The 23,545-nt window shown below is 41.9% G+C and overlaps 1 protein-coding gene across 1 annotated transcript in view; it reads left to right on the plus strand.

Annotated features, from left to right (window-relative positions):
- Positions 1-23,545, plus strand: part of EFCAB6 (EF-hand calcium binding domain 6) — a 239,622-nt gene that overhangs the window by 24,927 nt on the left and 191,150 nt on the right. Inside the window, exons 4-6 of the mRNA XM_055327800.1 lie at positions 2,754-2,965; positions 13,424-13,512; positions 19,903-19,969. Coding sequence (XP_055183775.1) covers positions 2,754-2,965; positions 13,424-13,512; positions 19,903-19,969 — 368 coding nt within the window. The remainder of the gene's footprint in view (positions 1-2,753; positions 2,966-13,423; positions 13,513-19,902; positions 19,970-23,545) is intronic.

The following is a 23,545-nucleotide window of genomic DNA, read 5'->3' on the forward strand; positions in this document are numbered from 1 at the left end:
TAGTGCCTAGAGCAGTGCCGAAATATCACGGGTATTCAGTGAATATTTTTTGAATGAATGAATTCTCCTTCTTTAAAAGTCAGTGTTTCACAAGTCTCCCTTCTCTTCCAGCGTGGCATGCATCTCCCATGGCTTCCACCTGGCTGGTTCCCACACCTGCACATCCAGTGGCATCCACTTCTGATCTCTAGATTTATGTGCTCACGTTTCTTTCTTTCCTTTTTTTTTCTCTTTTTTTTGGTGCTCACCTTTCAAATGGACATCTCCACTCAGAGATCCCAAACTAGGGATCCCTGGGTGGCGCAGCGGTTTGGCGCCTGCCTTTGGCCCAGGGCGCGATCCTGGAGCCCCGGGATCGAATCCCACGTCGGGCTCCCGGTGCACGGAGCCTGCTTCTTCCTCTGCCTGTGTCTCTGCCTCTCTCTCCCTCTCTCTCTGTGTGACTATCATAAATAAATAAAAATTTAAAAAAAAAAAAAAAAAAAAAAAAGAGATCCCAAACTGAATTCATTAGCTTTCCCACAAACTTTTTTTCTCCTGTTCCAGGTATTTATTGCTATGTACAAACTCTTCCACACACAGAGGCTTGGAATCATTTATTTTGCTCACAGATCTGCAATTTGAGCAGGTCCCAGGGACAGCTTGCCTCTATTCCAGGCGGTTCCATGAGGGGAGGTGCAAAGGCAGTGGGTAATGACACCTGGGGCTGGAATCATCAGAGGTCTGGCTTCGTCTGTGGGCTGGAACCTCAGCGGGGGTGTTGGCCGAAACACCTACATGTGGCTTCTCTGTGTGACTTCTTGACTTCCTCACATCTCAGCAATTGACATGAGCATCTTACAAGGATGTAGGCACAAGCTGCAACACCTTTTGTGACCTCTTCTTAGAAGTCACGTAGATCATTCTGCCCTAGTCACGGACCCACCCAAATTCAAGGCGAAGGAATATATGCTCCACATCTCGATGGGAGGAGGGTTAGGATGGCATTGTAGGACAAGCATGTGTGGCGGGGATCTGGTTGTGGCCATCTTGGAAAATGCCTTTGCCACGTCCTATAGCATTTCCTTTCCCAACGAAAAGTGTCACCACCCACCTGGCCGCTTACACCACATATACAAGCCATATCTTCTTCCACTGCCTCACCCTGCCTGTCTAATAAGAAGATTCCATGGACTCTACTTGGTCTATTTCAACTTCTCATTCATTCACCTCTACTTTTCCCTCCATGCTCATCATGTTGGTGTAGACCTCCATTAATACTTGTCTGAGCAGGCTGTAGTTAACAACATGTCTTCAGACTATCACTTCTGTCCCCTCTCTATCCCTCCTACATGTGATGTTGGGGAGAAAATTGGATGAGGTCATCCTCTTGATGGAAGTCCCAGCTTGGTGTCCCATGACCAGAGCACAAAGCTGGATGGGAGCACCAGGGACTTGGCTCCTGGTGACTTTGTGGTTTAATCTCTAAAGCTGATGCCTCCTGTGCTTGTCCTCTCCCCACTTTGTCTCCACTGGCTGTCCTCCATGGCACCCCCACTTCCAGGCCTTCTTGCTCTTGGGAACACCAAGTTCCAGTTGAAGTATCACCTCTTCCTTCTAAGCAACTTTTCCTGAGACTTTCAGCCTGTCACCCCAAACTAGCCACTGTCTTTTCTCCAATGTGTTCTTGGTTATATATGCCCCTACCCAAAGAGGCAGTAGGCATCATGAGTGAAAGGCATCCCTAGCACCTGGCACAGGCCTCCTGTGTGCTTGGCGAGTGTCAGGGAAGATGAACATTGGTGACAGCTTGTGCCAGAAAGGTTCAATACCTGGATAAGAAATTCTCATTTGAATGGAAATAACCACAACCATCCTTCCTTAGGTCCTGTTTGTAAATGAATTTATAAAAGATGAAACAGCATTAAAGGCATTTAATATACATTCAGAATTTACTTTGTAAGACAGCTACTAAATAAGTTGTCACCATGCCTTTGCAATCTCATGAATAGATAGAAGAGATTTACCAAACCACCTGTATTTTTAGCCTCCTCTTTCTCTAGTAGGTTACAAAATATCAAAGTGGAATAATCACATTTCCATGCTTATGAAACTAGTCCATGCCTTGAGTTGATTTGCAGTTACTGTGTTTATTTCTATGGCTGTTTCATCTTAGAGGGGAAGGAGGCTGGGGTGTATTGTCTCTCCCCTGGTGACTTGGGGACCCTTGGGACCTACAGCACCACAGTCCCACCTGACTGCTTTTCCTTGCAGGAAGTGCAGGCCTCCCGAAAGCTTATGTGGTGCCTTTTAACATTCTTTCATTACCTTTCAGGGGCTAGCCATTCTCATCTCTTGTCTTGGAGAGGAAAATAATCTAGATTAAGAATTACATGTTTTCCCCTCAAAAATTGGCCAGGGGATGAAAAGTTAATATATTTTAAAGATTTGTTTGAGGTGATATTGTTATTAACTGAGTTTTATTCCAAAATCCGTGTTTTTGCGTGTCCTATATAGGGGGGATGATCTTTCCTCTCTCTTTTTTTTTTTCCTTTTACCATTACTATTTTCATTTTACATTGGCCACATTTCAGAGGTAAAAAATGACCATAGATTTGCCATTGCAAGTCATGCAGTGCTTAGATGCATAAAGCAATGAATACAGTAGGAGAAATAGTGTTTTGGAAGTTTGTTGGATTCTAGTCCACAGTGAAGTTGGTTTTTGGGACCTTGGCTTTAAGTGCATCTAATAAACAATTGTATCTCTTCTATAGGCACAGCTATTGCAAATCCGATACTGTCCTTCTTAGATGTTAAACGGCTTTTATTTCAAAAAATCACTGATAAAGGATATGAGTTGAAAAAGGCTTTTGAGCTGCTTGACACCAGTCACAACATGACGGTATCAAAGAATGAACTGAGAAGAATTATCACAACCTTCCTGATGCCTCTCACGAGAGAACAGTTTCAGGATGTACTGGCTCAGGTACAGTATGCACGGCGACTTAGAATAACCCAACTATGGGGGTGCGTGGGAGACTCGGTTGGTTAAGCGTCTCTTGATTTCAGCTTAGGTTGTGATCTCAGGGTTGTGAAATTGAGCCCCAACTTGGGCTCTGTGCTCAGCAGGGAGTACCCTTGAGATTCTCTCTCTCCCTCTGCCCCTCACCACCCCTGCCCCCACCCAAACCCAGCTGTAGAAAAGTTGGAGTCAGTTACTGGAGCATGAAATCTATTCTGGGTTTCCACCCCCTACAACCCGATAGTTCTAAGTTAGCAGTTACAGTTTTGTTTATTTTTCACAATTCAGTGAAATTCTGGTGGATGGGATGATCAACATGCGTGTGGGTCATATTTTGTGTGGAGTACTGGTACTGCCATTTTCTTTAGTGTTTTTTTTTTTTTTAAGCTTCCATATAGAAGTATTATATTTTGGAACTTAGTATTTTGGCATTTGTTCTTGTATCAAATGGTTATTGAGCACCTACTGTATGCTAGACCCAAGAGACACAGCAGGCAGACACGGGCCCGACCTCCGGGGGGTCCCAGCCCAGTGAGATGTGTTTGGTACGTGTAGGAGGGAAAGCTAGAGGAGGGAGAGCTATCTAAAATTGGGGTGGTGGTCCAGGCAGCCTTTAGGGAGGAAGGGGTGTATTTAGGCAGATTTTGATCAAGGAGTAGGATTAGCCAGATGAAAGAAAAATGGAAGGGGGTTATAGGCAGAGGGAGTAACAGCTCAAGTGAAAGCTTAGATGTCTGGATCAGCATGGCATGTTTATTCAGGGAACCGGGTAGTATTTTTTATACCTGAAGCGAGGGGATATGTGTCAGGTCGTGAATAGAGGGGCCAGGCCTGAAGAGTACCATACACAGAGTTGGGACTCAGTCCTGGGAGCTGTAGGGCCCATGGAAGGGTTTGCAGCAGGGGTGATGCAAGTACTTGGGGAGGGATATGGAGGACAAGCCCTTGGTGGGTATCCTACCAGGGGGCTATCAATAGTAGACATTTAGTGGGGTCTGAGCCGTCAGGGCCTTTAACAAAGGAATACACAGTACAGGAGGAATTAAACACTCAGAATAAATCCATGAGGATCAATATAGTAATACCAAAGTGGGAAAATCAGTAGTGTGTCTTCAACCCAGTAACCCACTAACTAATATACATGCACACACACACACACACACACACACACACACACACACACACAGAAATACACATGTGTTTACTCAATACTTCTTAATCAGAGCATTCCATAATATTTAAAAGTCTGTTTCCTTCTAGAATTTGTTGACTACGTCAACCCAACCCACTTTGCTTACTTCTACCACAGGGGAATTATGTGGCAGGAAAACAAACAGCCCAGGGAATTTCGGATATTTCTGAATTCCAGGCCACCTCAGGGACTGGCTCTCCTTCCTTTCACAGATTTAGGAAAAAAATATTTGTAGGTCTATTTGTTGTTTCTTCTTGAGCATACCATGGTGCCATTTCAAGGGTTTCTCTTCCTTTAATTTTCTTTTTTTCACTGAATTTGAGGCTTGTAGCCATTATTTTTAAATATATATATTTTACTTCATCCTCCCTGAGACATTTCAGTATTGTCCCAAGGCTCATCCCAAGGCTCTTTTAATTTTTTCAGTCTTTTATTTCTATTTTTAAGATTGGATAATATCTATTGATCTGTCTTCAAAGTTCAGTGACCCCTTCTTCATGTCTGTGTTCTGCCATTAAGCTCATTCAGTGAATATTTAATATTAGATATAGTATTTTTCAGTTCTAGAATTTTCCATTTGGTTCTTTTTTATAGTTCCTATTTATCTTTTTTATAGTTTATGTTTATCTATTTCCTTTTTTTCTTCAATTATGAGTGTGTTTCTTTTAACTCATTAAGCATAGTTAAAATAGCTGCTTTAAAGTCCTTGAATGATAATTCTAATATCTGGGTTGTCTCAGGGTTGGGTTGCATTGATTTTTTTTCTTTTTTTTACTCTTGACAGGCAAGAGTCACATTATTCTGGTTCTGCACATTAGAGTATATTGGGATTATATTTTAGACCAGTGCTGTCTAATGGAAATATAATGTTAGGAGCACCTGGCTGGCTCAGTGAGTGGAGTGTGTGACTCTTGATCTTGGGGTTGTGAATTTGAGCCCCATGTTGGTTGTAGAGATTACTTAAAAATAAAATCATAAAAAAATATATAATGTGATGCTCATGTTTGATTTTAAGCTTTCCAGTAGCCACGTGAAAAAAGTTAAAAAGAATTGATTTGAATAATATTTTTATTTAACTAATATGTCTAAAATATTATCTCGTTTCAATGTGTTATCACTATTAAAAATTGACAATAAGTTATTTTGCATTCTTTTCTGTGTACTAAGTCTTTAAACCTGATGTATACTTTATACTTACAGCTGACTTCAGTTCACACACTAAATTTCCATTGGAAATACTTGATGTCTATTTAGATTTCATGAAACAGTAGATTCAGATACCTGGTCATTACAAACATACTTAAAGGTTTTCTAATCACTGAATTAATTTTAAAATTTAAATTAATTAACAATGACTAAAATAAATTCAGTTCATCAGTTGCCCTAACCACGTTTCAAGTGCTTGACATTCACATGTGGCTGTGGCTGCGCATTAGACAGTACAGGGAATAAACGTTGTGAACACGGTGCTGTGGAGACTGGATCCTCTTACCTTCCTCTGAAGACTGTTGATGCTTCTACTCTGGCAGGAATTAACCTGCAAACTCTGTCTCACCTGCAGTGAGCAGTTGCTTGCATCTCAGTTTGGCTCTTTTATCTTTAAGTGGGTCTCTTTTCTCTTTGAGTCTGACCTGCACATGCCAGCTTTGGGCATCAGCTGGAAACTTGGACAGAATTTATACACAGAAAGTGGGTCTCCTTCTCTGTCTCTCCTGTTTGAGATTTCCCTCACATTTTTAGTGGTTGTGGTTGCTTTGGGTTCAGCATGCCAGTTCTTCAGGCCAGAGAGACAGTGTGACTTGTTCTCAGGCTTAAAGCTACTATGAATAGGAAACTCCCTCAATACTCGTCCCTTTTTTTGTGTTTTGAATTTCTCCAAAGTCTTCCTGTTTCTGTTTACTCTCCAAGGTCTTTAGATAGTTATAATTTTTTTTGTGTTTGCCAGAATTTATGGTGGTTTTCTGTGGGAGGTTGGTCTGTTATGAGCCGTCTGTACCACAACTTCTGCTTCATCATTTTTATTTTCTTATTATTTTTTTAAGATTATATTTATTTATGATAGACATAGAGAGAGAGAGAGAGAGGCAGAGACACAGGCAGAGGGAGAGGCAGGCTCCATGCCAGAAGCCCGACACGGGACTCGATCCCGGGGCTCCAGGATTGCGCCCTGGGCCAAAGGCAGGTGCCAAACCACTGAGCCACCCAGGGATCCCCTGCTTCATCATTTTTAAAAAGCAACCACAGGGGATCCCTGGGTGGCACAGCGGTTTGGCGCCTGCCTTTGGCCCAGGGCGCGATCCTGGAGACCCGGGATCGAGTCCCACGTCGGGCTCCCGGTGCATGGAGCCTGCTTCTCCCTCTGCCTATGTCTCTGTGTGTGTGTGTGTGTGTGTGTGTGTGTGTGTGACTATCATAAAAAAAAAAAAAGCAACCACAAAGTTACAGAGAAGTTGGATATTTAGTGGGAAGGACAGTTTTTTTCCTGAACCATTTGGGAGTAAGTGGTTCCATCACCCCAAATATTTCAGTGTATGTGTCTCTCAAAGAGGATAGTGTTCTGCATAACTACAGTCTGGCCATCAAAATACGGATATTAACATGAACTCACTACTACCATCTCAGCCCCGGGGCCCCTGCCTGGTTGGTTCGGTCATTCCATGCCTGTCTCCTATGGTCCAAGTCAGAATGTGAATTCCAAGTGTATTTCACTTCAAAACAATTCTCAGCCTTAGTTTTTCCTGACCCTCCACTCTGAAGATTGCAGAGGGCAGCATGTCCCCCATCTGAGTTTATCTGATGTTTTCCTGATGACTAGGTCTAGGCTTGCATCTTTGGCGGGAGTATCACAGAAATGCTGTATTCTCATTGTGTTTTACGATTGCACGGGATCCTAGTTTGTCCCATCGCTGCTGTTTACTTCGATCACTTGATTAAGGTGGAATCTGTCAGGCTTTCTCATGGCAAGAGACTCTTCATCCACTTTGTAATTAATAAGCATTTTGTGGAGAAACTTTGAAACTGTATCTCATTCCATACTAGACTTTGAATTTATTCATTTATTATTTTTATATTTGCAGGGACTCAAGATTGCATGTTTTATTGAGTGGTTGTGATACATTATGTTCATTTTGCATTTTGATTTTTAAATTGTCTGTAATTTGGCTACTAGGAGCCCCTTCAAGCTGGTTTCTGTGTGCTTTTGACATGCCTCCGTCATTCTTTGAGCACTTGCTCTATGATATAAGATATTCTAAACTCATCTCTACTTTCCTTGCTTTGGTCCTGAAATCCTCCATTTCTCCAGAAAATTCTGGTTCCTTTAAATGAAAAGATATTCGGAATCCAGGGTCTGGGCACTGGGGCTGCCCATTGTCACTGGGATGACCCCCCAGGCCTCACAGTGGGCAGAGCTCCAGGGGATACATGCGTACCCACACACATACAGATATACATTTACATATACATTTATTTCTATATCAACCTCTCCTTATATTGAAAACCATGAGTTCACACCAGTACTGCCAATCCTAATCCTGTACCTCAAGGTTCTTTCCAGCTTTCTTGCTGTTCATATTTTTTTGTTTTGTTTTGTTTTGCTTTTGTTTTTAAAGATTTTATTTATTTAATCATGAGAGACAGAGAGAGAGGCAGAGGCACAGGCAGAGAGAGAAGCAGGCTCCATGCACGGAGCCTGATGCGGGACTCGATCCTGGGTCTCCAGGATCACGCCCTGGGCTGCAGGTGGCGCTAAACTGCTGAGCCACCTGGGCTGCCCTTGCTGTTCAGATTTGTAATTACCTTTTCAGATGAGACACTTGGCTACTGTTATTCTTAGTATATTTATTTATTTGATCAGTTTCCCTGGTACAAGACCATCTCCCATCCCCAGTGCCCCACCCTGCCATGTGGATGCTCTCTTCCCTCCACTTGGGTTACATCCCACTCTGGACTCCTATGGCTTCCCTCAATGTGGCAGACACTGTTTTTCTCTGCCCCATCAGACTTTAGGACTTATTAGAGAGGGGACAGGAAAGAAGGGAAGAGGGAAGAAAGATGAGCTTTTCTCCTTTTTTAAAAAAAGTTTCCCATTTATTCACTTAAAAATTTCACAAATAATACATACTCATGATTTCACATGTCACTTTTTTTTTACTGTATCTACATTTTTATTGGAACTTTATTAAGATAGAACTTATATGTAATCAAATTCACCATTTAAAAATTCGCAAGTTACTGGTTTTCTGTGTATCCAGGGTTGGGTAACCATCACTACTGTCTAGTTCCAGAACATTTTCATCACCACAGAAAGAAACCCCATACTCATTAATAGTCACTCCCCTTTTCCCCTTCCTCTAGTCCCTGATAACCATTAATCTACTTTTCTGTCACAAAAGATCTGCCTGTTCTGGACATTTCATATAAATGGAATAATTCAATACATAATCTTTTGTGTCTGGCTTCTTTCATTTAGCATCTTGTGTTCAAAGTTCATCCATCTTGTAGCATGAACCAGTGCTTCTTCCTTTTCATGGCTGAATCACACTCCAATATATGCATAGACAACTTTTTGTGTTTTTTATCATGAGTTGATGGACCTTTGGGTTGTTTCCACTTTTTGGCTTTTGTGAAAAAGGTTGCGATGAAAATTCATATACAAATTTTTGTGTGGGTGTATACTTTCACTTCTCTAAGGTACATAACTACGAGTGGAATTGCTATGTCATGTGGTAATGTTCTCTCTCTCTCTTTTTAAGTTTTTATTTAAATTCCAGTTAGTTAACATACAGTGTAATCTTAGTCTCAGGTGTACAATGTAGTGATTCATTACTTACGTGCAACACCGAGTGCTCCTCACAAGTGTTCTCCTTTGTCCCCATCACCTATTTTATCCATCACCCCAGACATCTCTCCTCTGGTGGCCATCAGTATGTTCTCTGTAGTTAAGAGTCGGTTTCTTGGTTTGTCTTTCTCTCTCTCTTTTCCCCCTTTGCTTATTTGTTTTTTTCCTTAAATTCCACATGAATGAAATCATGGTATTTGTCTTTCTCTGACTGACTTACTTTGCTTAGCATTATACCTTCTAGATCCATCCATGTTGGTGCAAATGGCAAGATTTCATTCTTTTTGATGGCTGAGTATTATTCCATTGTGTATATATGCCACATCTTCTTTATCCATTCATCAAAAGATGGATACTTAGGCTGTTTCCATAATTTGGTAGATAATGCTGCTGTAAACATCGAGGTACATGTATCCCTTCAAAAAATAATTTTTATATCCTTTGGATAAATACCTAGTAGTGCAATTGCTGGCTCATGGGGCAGCTCTATATTTAACTTTTTGAGGAACCTCCATACTGTTTCCACACTGGCTGCACCAGTTTGCATTCCCACCAACAGTTCATGAAGGTTCCCCTTTCTCTGCATCCTCACCAGCACCTGTTGTTTCTTGTGTTGTTGACTTTAGCCATTCTGACAAGTGCGAAGTGGTATCTCACTGTGGTTTTGATTTGCATGTCCCTGATGATGAGTGTAACTGGTAATGTTCTCTTGCTTGTAAAGAACATTTGTCCATGCAAACATTGCATCAGTTTCCTTATAAGCTTGATTTAACTGATACTTTATTTATACCAAATGGAGAGTTAAGATATTTTTCCTGCTAATGTCTCCCTATATTCATGATCTAATGTTAATTTAAAATTTTGACAACCTTCCCAAGCTAATCAACTATGCAGGAAGGGGAAAAGTACAGAAAATGTGAAATGTGTATCCGTTTTTAAAAGCTACATCTGTTTTTAAAAGAAGTCACTGAGAACTGTAGAGCTTCAAAGACTTTAAAAAAAACAAGTCCTGGTAGTCTATCTGAAATACTAAGCATAGGTTTTCTAGAACCTCAAGCTTCTGTGACCCACGTGTAAACCAAGGAGGCTGAAATGTGGTGCATTTTCAGAAGGCCAAGTTCACAGTGAGTGAAGGGGAGGATTTCTCTTTCCAGTAGCTGGAATTCAGAGTGTGTGCGACTTTTCAATATCTTTTACCAACAAATCCCTTTCCAATGGTGAATGTAAGCCTAACTGGAAACATAAAACTTGTAGAACACTTCATGGGAATTTCACACTTAAAATTAGAAAAGAATTTTCCAGTTAGAGTAAATTTGCTTTAGCTTTAATTTTATTTTAAGAACCATGTTGAGTATGTTTGAACGTCAGAGTGTTGTGATGATTGATCAGGGCATGAACAATGAGGCATTGCTTATAATAATCTGTCTTGTACCTTAGTTTCCTTTTTTTAAAATTTTTTTATTTATTATTTATGATAGTCACAAAGAGAGAGAGAGAGAGAGAGGCAGAGACACAGGCAGAGGGAGAAGCAGGCTCCATGCACCGGGAGCCCGACGTGGGATTCAATCCCGGGTCTCCAGGATCGCGCCCTGGGCCAAAGGCAGGCGCCAAACCGCTGTGCCACCCAGGGATCCCTGTCTTGTACCTTAGTTTCCACTCTTGGTAATGTGAATTTTTAAAAAAGCTGTGTCCTCAGTCTCTAAAAATTAACAAAAATTTTATAAAAGAGGATGAATTGGCAAAGAGATTCCGGAGAAGAAAAACATAGTTCTGTTCTGGTCCTAGTGGTTGTGCTGGGTTGGGGAAAGAGACGTCTTTGAAGACACTCATCAACACGATGGACGTGGATTTAAACACTACCCTCCTGTACCCCAATCTAAGAATTTACTTTTAGTGATTCATCTTTGGATGATTATGATTCTTAAACTTTTTTGTCGGAATCATAAATATTGAAAATGGGAGTTCTTAAGCAGAGCCTGCCTCTCCTTTTATTTTTTATTTTTATTTTTTTAAAAGATTTTATTTATTCATGAGAGAGACACAGAGAGAGAGACAGAGAGAGAGAGAGGCAGAGACATAGGCAGAGGGAACAAGCTCCATGCAGGAAGCCCCATGTGGCACTTGATCCCAGGACCCTGGGATCACACCCTGAGCCAAAGGCAGACGCTCAACTGCTGAGCTACCCAGGCGTCCCCTGCTTCTCCTTTTAGACAAGATTTGTGAGTTGTTTAAAGGGGTTACTAGCTTTGGAGACTGAACTTTGCAAATATGTATCTACCACATTAGAATTTTCATTAGACCACAAGTAATAATATGAAATGTGACAAGCTTCAGTAGGTTGATGGATTTCCTCTCTCTTTTTTCTTTTTTGTGGTTAGTGTAGGGAGAGGAACATGGGCTCTGGAGGCATATGATGGTAGTGCCATGCAGGGAGGTCACATCTCTGCTCCTCGAAATGTGGAAACGACCACAGCCTGAGGACCTGGTTTTGGGACTAGATGAGTTAACTCATGTAAAACATCAAGAGTGGAGCTTGTGCCCATCTCCTGAGTATGAGCTCTGTATGTTTCTTTCCTTCCTCACAAACTCTTAACTACCAAAACCATGAGGGCATCTAGTCTTGGAGTAACACACATACCCTGTTCTTGCCCTTCTGCTGTAAGGCCCTTCTGCTGTTCTTGCCCTTCTGCTGTAAAGACACCTTTGAGGTGTCTACCCAAAATTACATATGAAATAGAAATCATGAATGTCCTTTCCAAGACAAGGCTTCACGAAGGCCCACCCTGTGAGCTGCTCTCCCTCTGGTCCCATTTCCTAGTTATATGTGTTTTAGTAGTAAAAAGAAATTTTTCCTTTGGGGAGCACTGAGATAACCATGCCCGGCTTTGAGGCTGAATTTTAAGGGCTAAGTGAACATCACACTTGATTATATAGACATGGGAGCCATTCAGCTGTATGGGAAATTGTACTTTGTGTATTTGCATGAAGCTTAATAAAATACATCTGTATTGATTATATGTTTTAACTTTAGTTTCATAATCCTTTTTTTTTGGGAAATATTTTCATTTTTAAAAAATTTTGACTTTTTATTTAGAAGTAATTTCAGGGTGTCTTAGTTGAGCATCAGACTCTTGGTTGGGCTCAGGTCCTGATCTCAGGTCATGAGATTGAGCCCCCATATCAGGCTTCACATCCAGTGTGGAGTCAGCTTGAGATTCTCTCTCCCTTGCCCTTTGCCTCTTATGCTCATGCTCTCTCTCTCTTTCTCAAATAAATAAGTCTGAAAAAAAGAAATAATTTCAAACCTCCAGAAAATTTATAAGAACAGTACAAATAGTACACATATGGTACATGCATACAATACCCACATACACTTAACCCAGATTTGCCTGTTGTGAGCATTTAACCTCATTTGCTTCTGTAATCTTTCATTATCCATATGTGGTATGTGTGGATCTGCAAACAGTTTATAGGGTATGTAGTGTATACATAATTTTTTTCTGAACTGTTTGAGAGGCAGTTGTTTATATTATGGTTATTTACTTCCAAATACTTTAGTGTGTATTCCCTGAGAATAAGATCTATTCTCTTACATAATCACAGTACCATTATCAACATTAGTAAATTAAACATTGAGATAATTCTTTTTATTTTATTTTTTTATTTATGATAGTCACACACACACACAGAGAGAGAGAGAGAGAGAGAGAGAGAGAGAGAGGCAGAGACACAGGCAGAGGGAGAAACAGGCTCCATGAACCAGGAGCCCGACGTGGGACTCGATCCCGGGTCTCCAGGATCGCGCCCTGGGCCAAAGGCAGGCGCCAAACCACTGCGCCACCCAGGGATCCCTAATTCTTTTTTTTGAGATAATTCCTTAATCTATAGCCCATTTTGACCTACTGGATCTAGTAATGTCCTTTATAGAATTTTCAATTCAAAAATGGCTGTTTTCTACCTTGAAAGTATATAATGTACAGAAAGTTCAAATGCCATTCAGAAGGTAAAATTATATCATGGCCTCAGCCTCTTGGGGAAAAATATATGTGATGGATGCATATATAAATACATATACATATATAAAATGTATATTAGAATATATTTCTACCAACCTTACTTTAGTTTTTAGATAGAACTAGATTTCAGAAAATCTTATAGACAACTTGTTGACTTTTAATTGAGCATAAACTGGCATTCTGGCATTTAGGTGTTTTTGTACCTGGTTTACTGGGGATGCATGTCAACTCAGACACCTGGGGGAAGTGGTTGTGTTTACTAGAATGACCATCTCAGTAATGGTATCCTGTCTTCCATCATGAAAGCTCCTGTGCTGTCTACTACTTGGATCTGAATCCTCTAACTGGCCATCATTCTTCTTGTTCGAATGTAGATCCCCCTCACCAGCTCTGGGGCCATTCCATACCTTGAATTCCTGTCCCGGTTTGGTGGAATGGAGCTAAATATAAATGTTATACAGAGGTAAGTAGTTTTTTTCCCCCTCATATGAAACTGTGAAATTTGGATTGATAAAAGAGAGGGCATAAGCTCAGGAGAGCTAATCATGTCAACAGATATATAGGGAAGAGGAATTGGTAGAGTTTGTAGAGAATTTAATGGAGTTAATCATCAGTCAAAAAGTTATTTTGAGAAGACTCTAACCTTTGTGTAGGATATATTTCAGAATAAAGGAAATAATATTGTATTGAAAATAGAAATATAACAAATTAAAACCAGATAAACATATATTATATGCAATATATTTCAGATTTAGAAATAATAAATTTTAATTTTGAATATTAATATCTTTCATTGGAAGGTGATCATGTTTTAGAGCTAGAAAAAAATCTTTTTAAAAGTTTTATTTATTTTTGAGAGAGAGTGTGCACGAGTTGGAGGAGCAAAGGCAGGGGGAATCTCAAGCAGACTCCCCACTGAGTGTGGAGCTGGACATGGGGCTCCATCTCAGGACCCTGTGATCACGACCTGAGCTGAAACCAAGAGTTGTATACTCAACTGACTGCGCCACCCAGGCACCCCAGAAATGAAATCTTTTTTTAAAGAGATCTTTGTACGAGCTCCTTTGTGTCTCAACTGTAGCATATGAATGGGACTCATTTGCTTTATGAACTGCAAAATGAGAGTGTTAGAGTATGAACTCTTAATGTCTGTCTCTGCTGGAAAGGTCTTTGATTCTGGCATCCGATTTAGGAATGACCAAAATTATTCACTCGGACTGTCTGACTCTAAATGAATAAACCTCATTTTCTCAGGAATTGTGGAAATAGGAGTTAAATTTGATCCTGAAAAATTAGCAGATTTTGGTATGATAGCTTTCCTGCCTGAGTCTGTCATGGACACAGTGTAGGTGTAAGAATTTGTGCGGCAGAGGGGAGAGGGAATGGGGACATGTTCAGTGAGTGTAAGTTTCAGTTTTATAAGATGAAAAAGGTTTAGAGATGTGTTGCACAACACTGCATATACTCAACACTACTGAACTGCACACGTAAAAATAATTAAGATGGAAAAGTTTATGTTATCTGGGGAGTGGTTTTTCAGTTTTGTTTTTTAACCACAATTAAAAAAAAGAATCAGTGCAACAGCTCCAACAAGAATGACAAAGTATCTCCTGGATGGTCGGGGGCTTTTCTGTGCTGTGTTTAGTTAACGATCCCTGAGTAGGGGGCTGAGATAATCTCCAGGTTTATTCGAAAGAATGATTGGTTGTTATACAAACTGTATATTCATACTCTGAACCTAAAACAGTCCCCATTTGTGATAAGGTTGTTGGATGGACCGTAACCAATTTGAAGATTCTCTGTCGAAAAAGCTAAATGACTAGAAAAACTGGAAGCAGGAGAGTTCTTTTTTTGTCTTTTGTTTTTGTTCCTTTAACTGTGAAATATCAGTCTAATAGTTCATTTGAGATGAAAAGGATCACAAGGTACCACTTTAAATATAAAAGATGAAATATTTTAACTAAATTTGAAAGATTCAGCTTATAACTGGCTTAACTTGTGGGGCTGAATTTTCTTTACTCTTGGAGATGATGCATTATAGTGAGTGGACACTGCTCCTTTGGGTGACATGGTAGACTGTTTTCATGAATAGCACTTCCATGGAAAAAAATGAAATGACTGATAGAAGGTAAAATGTATACATGCATTTTCCTTCACTAGAGAACTGGCAAGACAGTAAGTACTCCCCTAGAAGCCAACATAAAATGGAGATGGAATCCAGAGAGGTGAGCATTCTATAAAGCCAGCTTTTGCCTCGAAAATAGTGGCTAAATCCTGGTGAATTTGTGTTTCAGTCTGGTTGGCTATTTGGAGTGAAGGAGACAGGGGATAAAACCTAGAGGACCTGCCTAAGGTGGAGGAACCTAATAGAAGATCAGGATATATAAAGTTGAGACACCTAAACCCTCATGTGAGGATAGGTTACAAATATAAACTTGCATCCCAGAAGGGCATAAGGAAACCTACCTAATTCCACACTGCTGCTGGGTGAATAGAGGACAAATATGTAATTATAAGTCAGTATTTATGCAAATCTGTGCCTGAAATAATGCTTCCTGTGTGGTCTGGAAAGTCTTAGGTAAGATTTGCTTAAAACTGGGGCTGGGCTAAGTGTGCCCTTCTGTAGAGGAATACGTTTGCAACCCAGCCCTTAAAAAATTTCCACAGATCAAGTGCCAAGTAAAATCAGGCCATACTCACAAAATATTGAAAACACGTGCAGAGATAAAGAATGAGAACTGCAAACCAGTAGAAACAACATCCAGTACAATCAGATATCCAAATATGTGAAATCCTGCAACTGTCAGATCTAGAATCTCTGTTTTAGTATGTTCGGAGAAATCAAAGAATGGACTTCATATATAAATATGAAATAAGCAAAAAATTTTTTTGAAGAAATACAGAACAGAACTTCTGGTGGTGAAAGATAAGATAACTGTAGATATAAAATTTGGTGGCTGGGTGGAAAAAGTGGATAAACCACAGCTAAAAGGAGCATTGGGGGAGTAGAAATAGGTCCGAAGCTGTTATCCAGAAAGCCACACAAAGACAAAGGAAGATAACATACAGAGGACAAGTATAGGAGACATGGAAGGGAGAGAGAAGCCCTAGATTTCCTTTCTTTTTTCTTTTCTTTTCTTTTCTTTTCTTTTCTTTTCTTTTTTTTCTTTTCTTTTCTTTTCTTTCTTTTTTAAAGATTTTATTTATTTATTTGAGAGAAAGAGTGAAGAAGAGAGCATGGGGGAGGGACATAGGGAGAAGCAGGCTCTCCACTGAGCAGAGCCCAATGAGGGACTGGGACTCGGTCCCAGGACCCTAAGATCATGACCTGAACTGAAGGCAGACGCTTAACTGACTGAGCCACTCAGGTGCCGCATTCTAAGAAATTTCTTATTGGATTTCCAGATATTTAGAGGAAAGGATAGGGAAGAGCCAATATTCGAAAGGATGATGGCAGAGAATCTTAAGCTGGATGAATGAAAAGAAATGGCTGTGTAGATGTGTCACAGTGAGACCGCGGAGCACCAGTGTCAACGTCAGCATGAGAGCAGTAAAGCAGTGAGGGGAGGTACTGGGTTGACTTAGGACTGACACTCAGACTGAAGCTGACGTCCGAGTGTGACAGTGGGACCATCTCTCCCACACGCTGGGAATGAAGCATTTGCCAGCCTAGAATTTGTGAGACTGAGATCTCTTTCTGTGGGGACGCAGGGGCCCTTTGCCTCTTGTCATAGTTGAGCCTCAAGCACTGATGTCAGGCTGTGGGGACAAGGAGAAACATGTGGCACCTTTGCCTGCCGTGTTCATGGTCACCTTCCAGCTGATCCTCTCTTTCTTCATCCTACAAAGCATGCCTCTTCTTTGTAACCATCTGTGTAGGATGCAGGGAGCGTTCCAGGTGGAGGAGGAAGATCGGGGACCTTTGGGTTTGGCTTTAATTCTTGATTTGGATAATTGGCATTTGCCTTATGATTAAACATGCACACATATTGTATGTATGTTACTACCTATAAGTCCTATTTCATAACAACAGTTTAGAACTCAATACATTTAATAAACAAAATTGATATAGCTGAAGAAATAAGTGAACTGGAAGATAGGTCAGAGAAAGATAAGCCGGAGTGCAGCCCAGAGACACAGAAGTGTAAGTGGAGCTCTGTGAAGAGAGTCCTCAGAGATGGGATGGAGGCACCCAAAGGAACAGTGGCTGAGGGCTTTCCTGAACTGAGGGTGGATTGAGTCCACCCATTCAGGAAGCCCAAGAAACCCCAGGTGAAGTTAAAGATGGGAGGTGGGGGCACAACCACCCCACAGACCAAGAGACCCTCAGCGCAGCCGGAGGGCAGCATGCATAGAAGGGACTTCTGCGTGGTAATGGGGAAGCCAGGTGACAGCGAATCCACCATCACAATGTGGTGAAAGAAAAATCACTACCATCTTAGAATGTTATGTGTGGGGATGCCTGGGTGGCTCAGCGGTTGAGCGCCTGCCTTTGGCTCAAGGTGTGATTCCCAGGTTCGAGTCCCACATCAGGCTCCTTGCATGGAGCCTGCTTCTCTGTCTGCCTGTGTCTCTGCCTCTCTCTCTCTCTCTGTCTCTCATGAATAAATAAATCTTAAAAAAAATAATATGTGTGAAGAAGGGATCTTTCAGTATTTTCAGGGTTGAAATAAAGATACTGTAAAACAAAAATAGAATTTGGCTCCCAGCAGACCCAGTGAAAGAACTTTAAAGGGTGTACTTTAGGTAGAAGGAAAACACTCCCAGACTGACAGTTGGAGGCGATGCGGGCCAGAGGGTGGAGAGTGTGTGGTTAGATCCAAATGCTCCCGCTGACCTCAGGGGGCGCTAAGGACTGGGAATAATGAGGACTTTGGGGATTTAAAAATAGAATAGGATTAAAATATATGACAGTAGCAATTTATACAGAGAGGAGGGATTGGAGTGAAAATGTTCTAGAGTTGTTACCTTGTCCATCAGGAAGATTAAAAGTTATGGTTAACTTGAGACTTGGAAAAATATGCAGGTTATAATTTCCCGAGCAGCTATCACAAAATTAAAAATGGAGTGATTGAGTCCTAAATTTACAAATGGAGACAAACAAACTGGAATAAAAATAAGATTGACCAAAAAGACGGCAAGGAGCCCCAGAATAGGAAGAACTAGTAGAAATCCCAAGTATGTGGGTAGTTGTAATAAATGGTCCACTTAAAAGACAGAGATGGTCTGATTAGATAAGAACTAGTAAAATCCACTAAGAGAAAAACCTAAACAGAATTTTACAGAAGGGTTGAAAGTGGAAGGATTTAAAGACCTACCATTCCAGTGAGTACTCATCTCACGAAAGCTGTGTCGCTAAGTGAGTGTCAGACAATAAGCTGTGTCTCCTAGAGGCGACACTGAGATGGAGTTGGGGAGACAGCCATGAGGGGAAGAGGACCAGAGTGGGGCTGCGCTGGGGAGCTGCCCTGGGGCTGGGGGCGCATGCCGGGCTCCCGAGGGGCCAGGAGCACAGCTGCCCTGTCTCTTCAGCTGATGGCAGGGACACAGGTATTTGTCTGATCTCTGTTCTTTAAATCCTAAACATGTTAGCAATAGTGTCCTGTGTCCATTCAATACACAATTAAAACCTAAACAATATTACATTTAACATAGAATTGTAAGGCTGAATTCCTGGTGAGTTTCCGCCTCGAACTTGGGCACTTGACCCTCTGAACCTCAGTTTCTCCCTGTGTAAAATGAAGTTCATTTCTACCTAAAATGCTCTGATGGCTTCCCCTTACCCCAGTGTGAAGTCCAGATTCCTCATGGCCACAGGACCACAGGCCTGGCGTCCGCTTCTATCTCGGAACTCAGCCGTGTCCCCTGCCCTGCTGGGTGTAGGCTCTGGCCTCCCTGGCCAGCTGGGACGTGCTGAGCTCCAGGCCCCTCGGCTTCATGCCACTGTGTGCTCCCTTGGCTTTGTCCAGAGAGCTTTTTCCTTCCAGTGGATCGCCCCTGGATCCTCAGCTTGTTGGTGTCTACCAGCTTGTTCCAAAGAGGGGCTCTGAAGTAGTTTATAGACATATGAATAACATGAAATAAAAAATAGTTACTAAAAGCAGATGGAGCCAGGGTGCCTGGATAGCTCAGTTGGTTGAGCCTCCGACTGGGTTTCGGCTCAGTTCATGATCTCAGGGTCATGATATAGGGCCCTCCATTGGGCTGCAGGCTCTGCAGGGAATCTGCTGAAAGTTCTCTCTCCTTCTGCCCCTCCCCCTGCCCGCGTGTGTGTGTGTGTGTGTGTGTGTACACACGTGCATGTGCTCTCTCTCTGAAATAAATAAATAAAATCTAAAAAAAAAAAAAAAAGCAGATAGAGCCAAGAGGATGGTGGTATAGACACACATCCACCAGGAAGTCCTTTACAGAGTGGCTAAGGGTGCCTCCAGAGTGGATTGGGAACCCTTCAGAGGTCAGAACAAAGTGCTACATCGGAGGGGTTAGGGGTGGAGTGTGACCAGCACCTTTGTCTCCCTGACTCCTTGTCTGCAAATAGGGCGATGATGGCCCCTGACCGTCCTGAGGATGAAATCAGATGGGGCTCACCATGCTCATTAGGTGTCAGCTGTAATTACTCAGCTCCCACACTACCCTGGGAGGAATAAATGTTATTATATTTCATTTTATGGTTGAGGAAACGGAGGCATGGAGAAGCTAAGGACTTGACACAGTGCCGGCAGATGGCAGTGCCTAAGAAATACCTTGCATTTGAAAATAATTTAGAAATCCTTATAATCTTGATCTCTGCATATCCTACATAAGCATTTATTTGGTTAAAACATTTTAACAAAAAGTTTTTTTTTTTTTTAAGGGGAGGTGGGAATGAAATGAGTTGCAGTCGGACAGTAAAAGAACTTGAAAAACAAATAGGAGAAAAGGTAATAGAGATCTTTTAAAATTCTTCCTCCCACCCCCTCGCCAAAAGTCATTGTTAGGAGAGGTAGATGAAGCAGAATGAGCCACATCTTGTCGTCTGCGCTCTCCCGTCAAAGCCGTCTGACGAATAGATCCTGTAACGAGCCCCTGTGAAAGCTTATATTCAGATGACTTCCATGGCGTCTCTTTGGATGAATGACACCAACAGAAGTCCTGGAATATTAATCACTTTTGTATTAACTTTAAATCAGTAGTAGTAGGGCTGCCCTTTCTGGTTTTGTCTAAGACTGAAGCAAGGATCTCTTTAGAAAGGGAAAACTTCTGCTTTTCAGCAGTAAATGCCAATCAAAAGCAGCACGGTAAAAATAACCAGTAAAACTCAAAGTGATGTATATTTAAGTATTGAGTAATTTAGCCACAGAAGCTACTACATGTATTTAGAAGAGAAGCACATAGCCTGTCCCTCTCACTGATTATGGTTAGACATCATCGCCCACAGCTAGGGAGGGAGGAGATGCTCGTGGCTTTCGGGGGTTGGAATCAGACCCCTTTTAAAAATGCATCTGAGCCTGTCAGTTACACGAGCAGTTTGAGAATCATGGTTCAATTTACTCGATTCAATATGTTGGTTTGAAATGTGACAAATTTTCTTTCCTTTTTGAACTCTTCTGAGATTTTCATACATTTCAAAATAAAAAATAGCCAGAAATCCACAAAATGTTTGTCTGAATTTTCCTGGTTGATACCATTAACACTAGAAAATTCGTCTTAATGTGCTACTTTTTTAGCATTATATATTCCTGAAAATCTGGATGTTACTATATGTCACTATATGTTAGTAAGAACCCCGGTGTAATTATTTGCCGCTTCTCTTGTGGTTCATTTGTTATTCTGTAAGAAATATGTAATGTGATTGATGTTATTTATGGTACATCTTTAATTTGTCTCTTCCTAAACTGTGTTAATCATGAAATACTCCCGGGAAAGTCAACCCTTTATGACAATCATCATATCAACATAAACACTGTCATGGATCAATAATGCAGAATTTCAGTGAGTGTGGTGTGTATGGACCTCGGCCGGGATTCTCAATTCCCAAGAAGGCTTCCATGAGGAAAGCTACAAGGGAACTCCACTGCTAGCCCTCCCTCCACCTAACTCCTCTTTTGTCCCAGCCCTTCCCTCTCATCCTAACCGTGGGGGAGGCCCTCCCACTGGTTAGGGGTGAGTTAATCAGTGGGCTTACCAGTGCAGCTTTGAAGCAACTTCTGGGGAGAGGCTGGGGAAGGGTGATTGAGGAAGCACTAAATACCGGGGTGGCTGCGGGGAGTTCCTTGCCAGGTGTTCTGGCCAGCATTACCTGCAGCCCCAGTTCTACCTGGGTCCCCAACTCTGGGCAGGCAGGTGGAGTAGGACAAGACTGACCTTGGGATTGTTAGAAAAACAAAACACAGCTGAACAAATTTGAAGATCTAATAGTTGGCTTTTTTGAGTTTTATAATTGAGCAGCATCCCATGAAGCAAAGTAGAGGGGAGGTGCAGAGCTGTACAAAGGGGAAGGATTTACGGGGAGGGGAGGGCAGGGCAAGAGGTTGTTAACAAAGGAAACAAAGGTTTTTTTTCAGGACAGGTCACCTTCCCCTGGAGCAGGGGGAGGACAAGGGGTCTTATTAGATGGATTACCTCATTTTCCTTAAGCATGGGCAGGGGGGTGGATCGAGAGGGCTCACGTGACAAGATTACCTCATTGGTAATGACCAGCAAATTCCAGATTCATTGGTTTAAAATTCCGGTCCTGGAGAAGCTGAAACTTCAATTAAGTCTTGGTTTGCTATGCTGAGGACAGGTGACTCCATTGAGAGCCTGTAGCTTTATTTTTATTTATTTACTTAATTATTAAGATTTTATTTATTCATTCATGAGAGACACAGAAAGAGGCAGAGACACAGGCAGGTGGAGAAGCAAGCACCCCGCGGGGAGCCCGTTGTGACTGGATCCCATGACCCTGGGATCACGCCCTGAGTCAAAGGCAGACAGATGCTCAACCACTAAGCCACCCAGGTGCCCCCGCCTATAACTTTCTTTTTAATGAGACCAGGACCGGGTTAAATCTGTGTTTCCATCTTGGAGCTCTGTTTGTTACCAGCCGGGAGGCCTTACAAGTTCTTGTCAGTGGGTTTCTTCATCCATTAGTGTGGATAATAACACCCACCTCGAAATACAACTAAACTCAAGGGGTTCACCCCTTGGGGTGCATCAAGTTGAACACAGCCTTTGTTGAGAGCAAAGAACTTGGTATTACCTGTTACAAGTAAGGAGATAGCTCTCAAAGCACTGTCTCCCTGAGGGGTTACTACAGGAAGTTTTTATTCCGGGCAGCCTGGGTGGCTCAGCGGTTGGCAAGCGCCTGCCTTTGGCCCAGGGTGTGATCCTGGAGACCCGGGATCGAGTTCCATGTCGGGCTCCCTGCATGGAGCCTGCTTCTCCCTCTGCCTGTGCTTCTGCCTGCCCTCCTCCTCTCTGTTTTTCTCATGAACAAATAAATAAAATCTTTAAAAAAAAAAGGAAAAGGAAGCTTTTATTCCTTGTATTCATGTATTGAGGGCAGAGGCAGGGAGCTCGCACAGGCACTTTTGGTTCAATTGCACATACCTAGTGTGTCAATATGCTAGTGCATACATCGGATGTCCCCCCCCAAAAATGGCGGAAAACTCTGCCCATGGGAGGGGACTCAGTAGTATAATGAGCTAAAAGTAACTAACTTCGGGACCACTTGGGGCATCTGCATAGGTCCTCCACTCCAATCCAGCTCCAACTGGCTCACATAAGGGGCTGTCAGGCAAGACACACATAACAAGGGTCTCTCAGGTGAAACACCTAGTTGGGTGTTGGTTCTGCAAACAAAACATGTTCCTTCCCTTCTTCTGTCCCGTCCCTTCTTCCCTTCTGCTGACAGCTTTTAGCCCTCTTATTTGAGTAACTTCCCATTGCATCCTAGTTAACAGAAGCACCGTTGGTGGCTTAAAATGTTCAGCATAAAGCCCTCGGAACAGCTGGGCAGTGCCAGCTATCACTGGTATTATTACTGCAGCTTCCTTTGAAGGAAGGTAGGAATACCAGGGACTCTCATCCCTTCCCACCCACTCCCAAAACAAACAGAACGAACCAAATATACTCACCTGTTTGCTGTGCATAGTAGAGTATTTCCAGAGTAGAGTATTTCCAGTATTACCCTGCAAATGGTCCACACACAAGTGTTGGAGACTGAGACGATGAATACCTGGGAGCTATTAAAGGAAGGCTCTCTTTAGACATATGCTGTCATTGGTGGGTGATCTATATAGTTTGGGAATGAAAGAATGCTCGTTATTTTGTTTTAAATATAAGTCCACATGGCTTGCTAGAGCCAAGAATGCATGCAAATGTCTCTGAATTTTGGGAGCCAGACTTTGCTAAATGTATGTGTGGTCTAGCCTTCCTAAACCAACAAATAATTAACAGTTGGCACCCCAAACCTATCAAACCCCAGTGCTTGTGTTTCCTAATCATTTCCCTCTGCAGTGAGCTTGGTCCGATGG

The sequence above is a fragment of the Nyctereutes procyonoides genome, unplaced genomic scaffold, assembly GCF_905146905.1.
Source record: "Nyctereutes procyonoides isolate TBG_1078 unplaced genomic scaffold, NYPRO_anot_genome, whole genome shotgun sequence".
Lineage (NCBI taxonomy): Eukaryota > Metazoa > Chordata > Mammalia > Carnivora > Canidae > Nyctereutes > Nyctereutes procyonoides.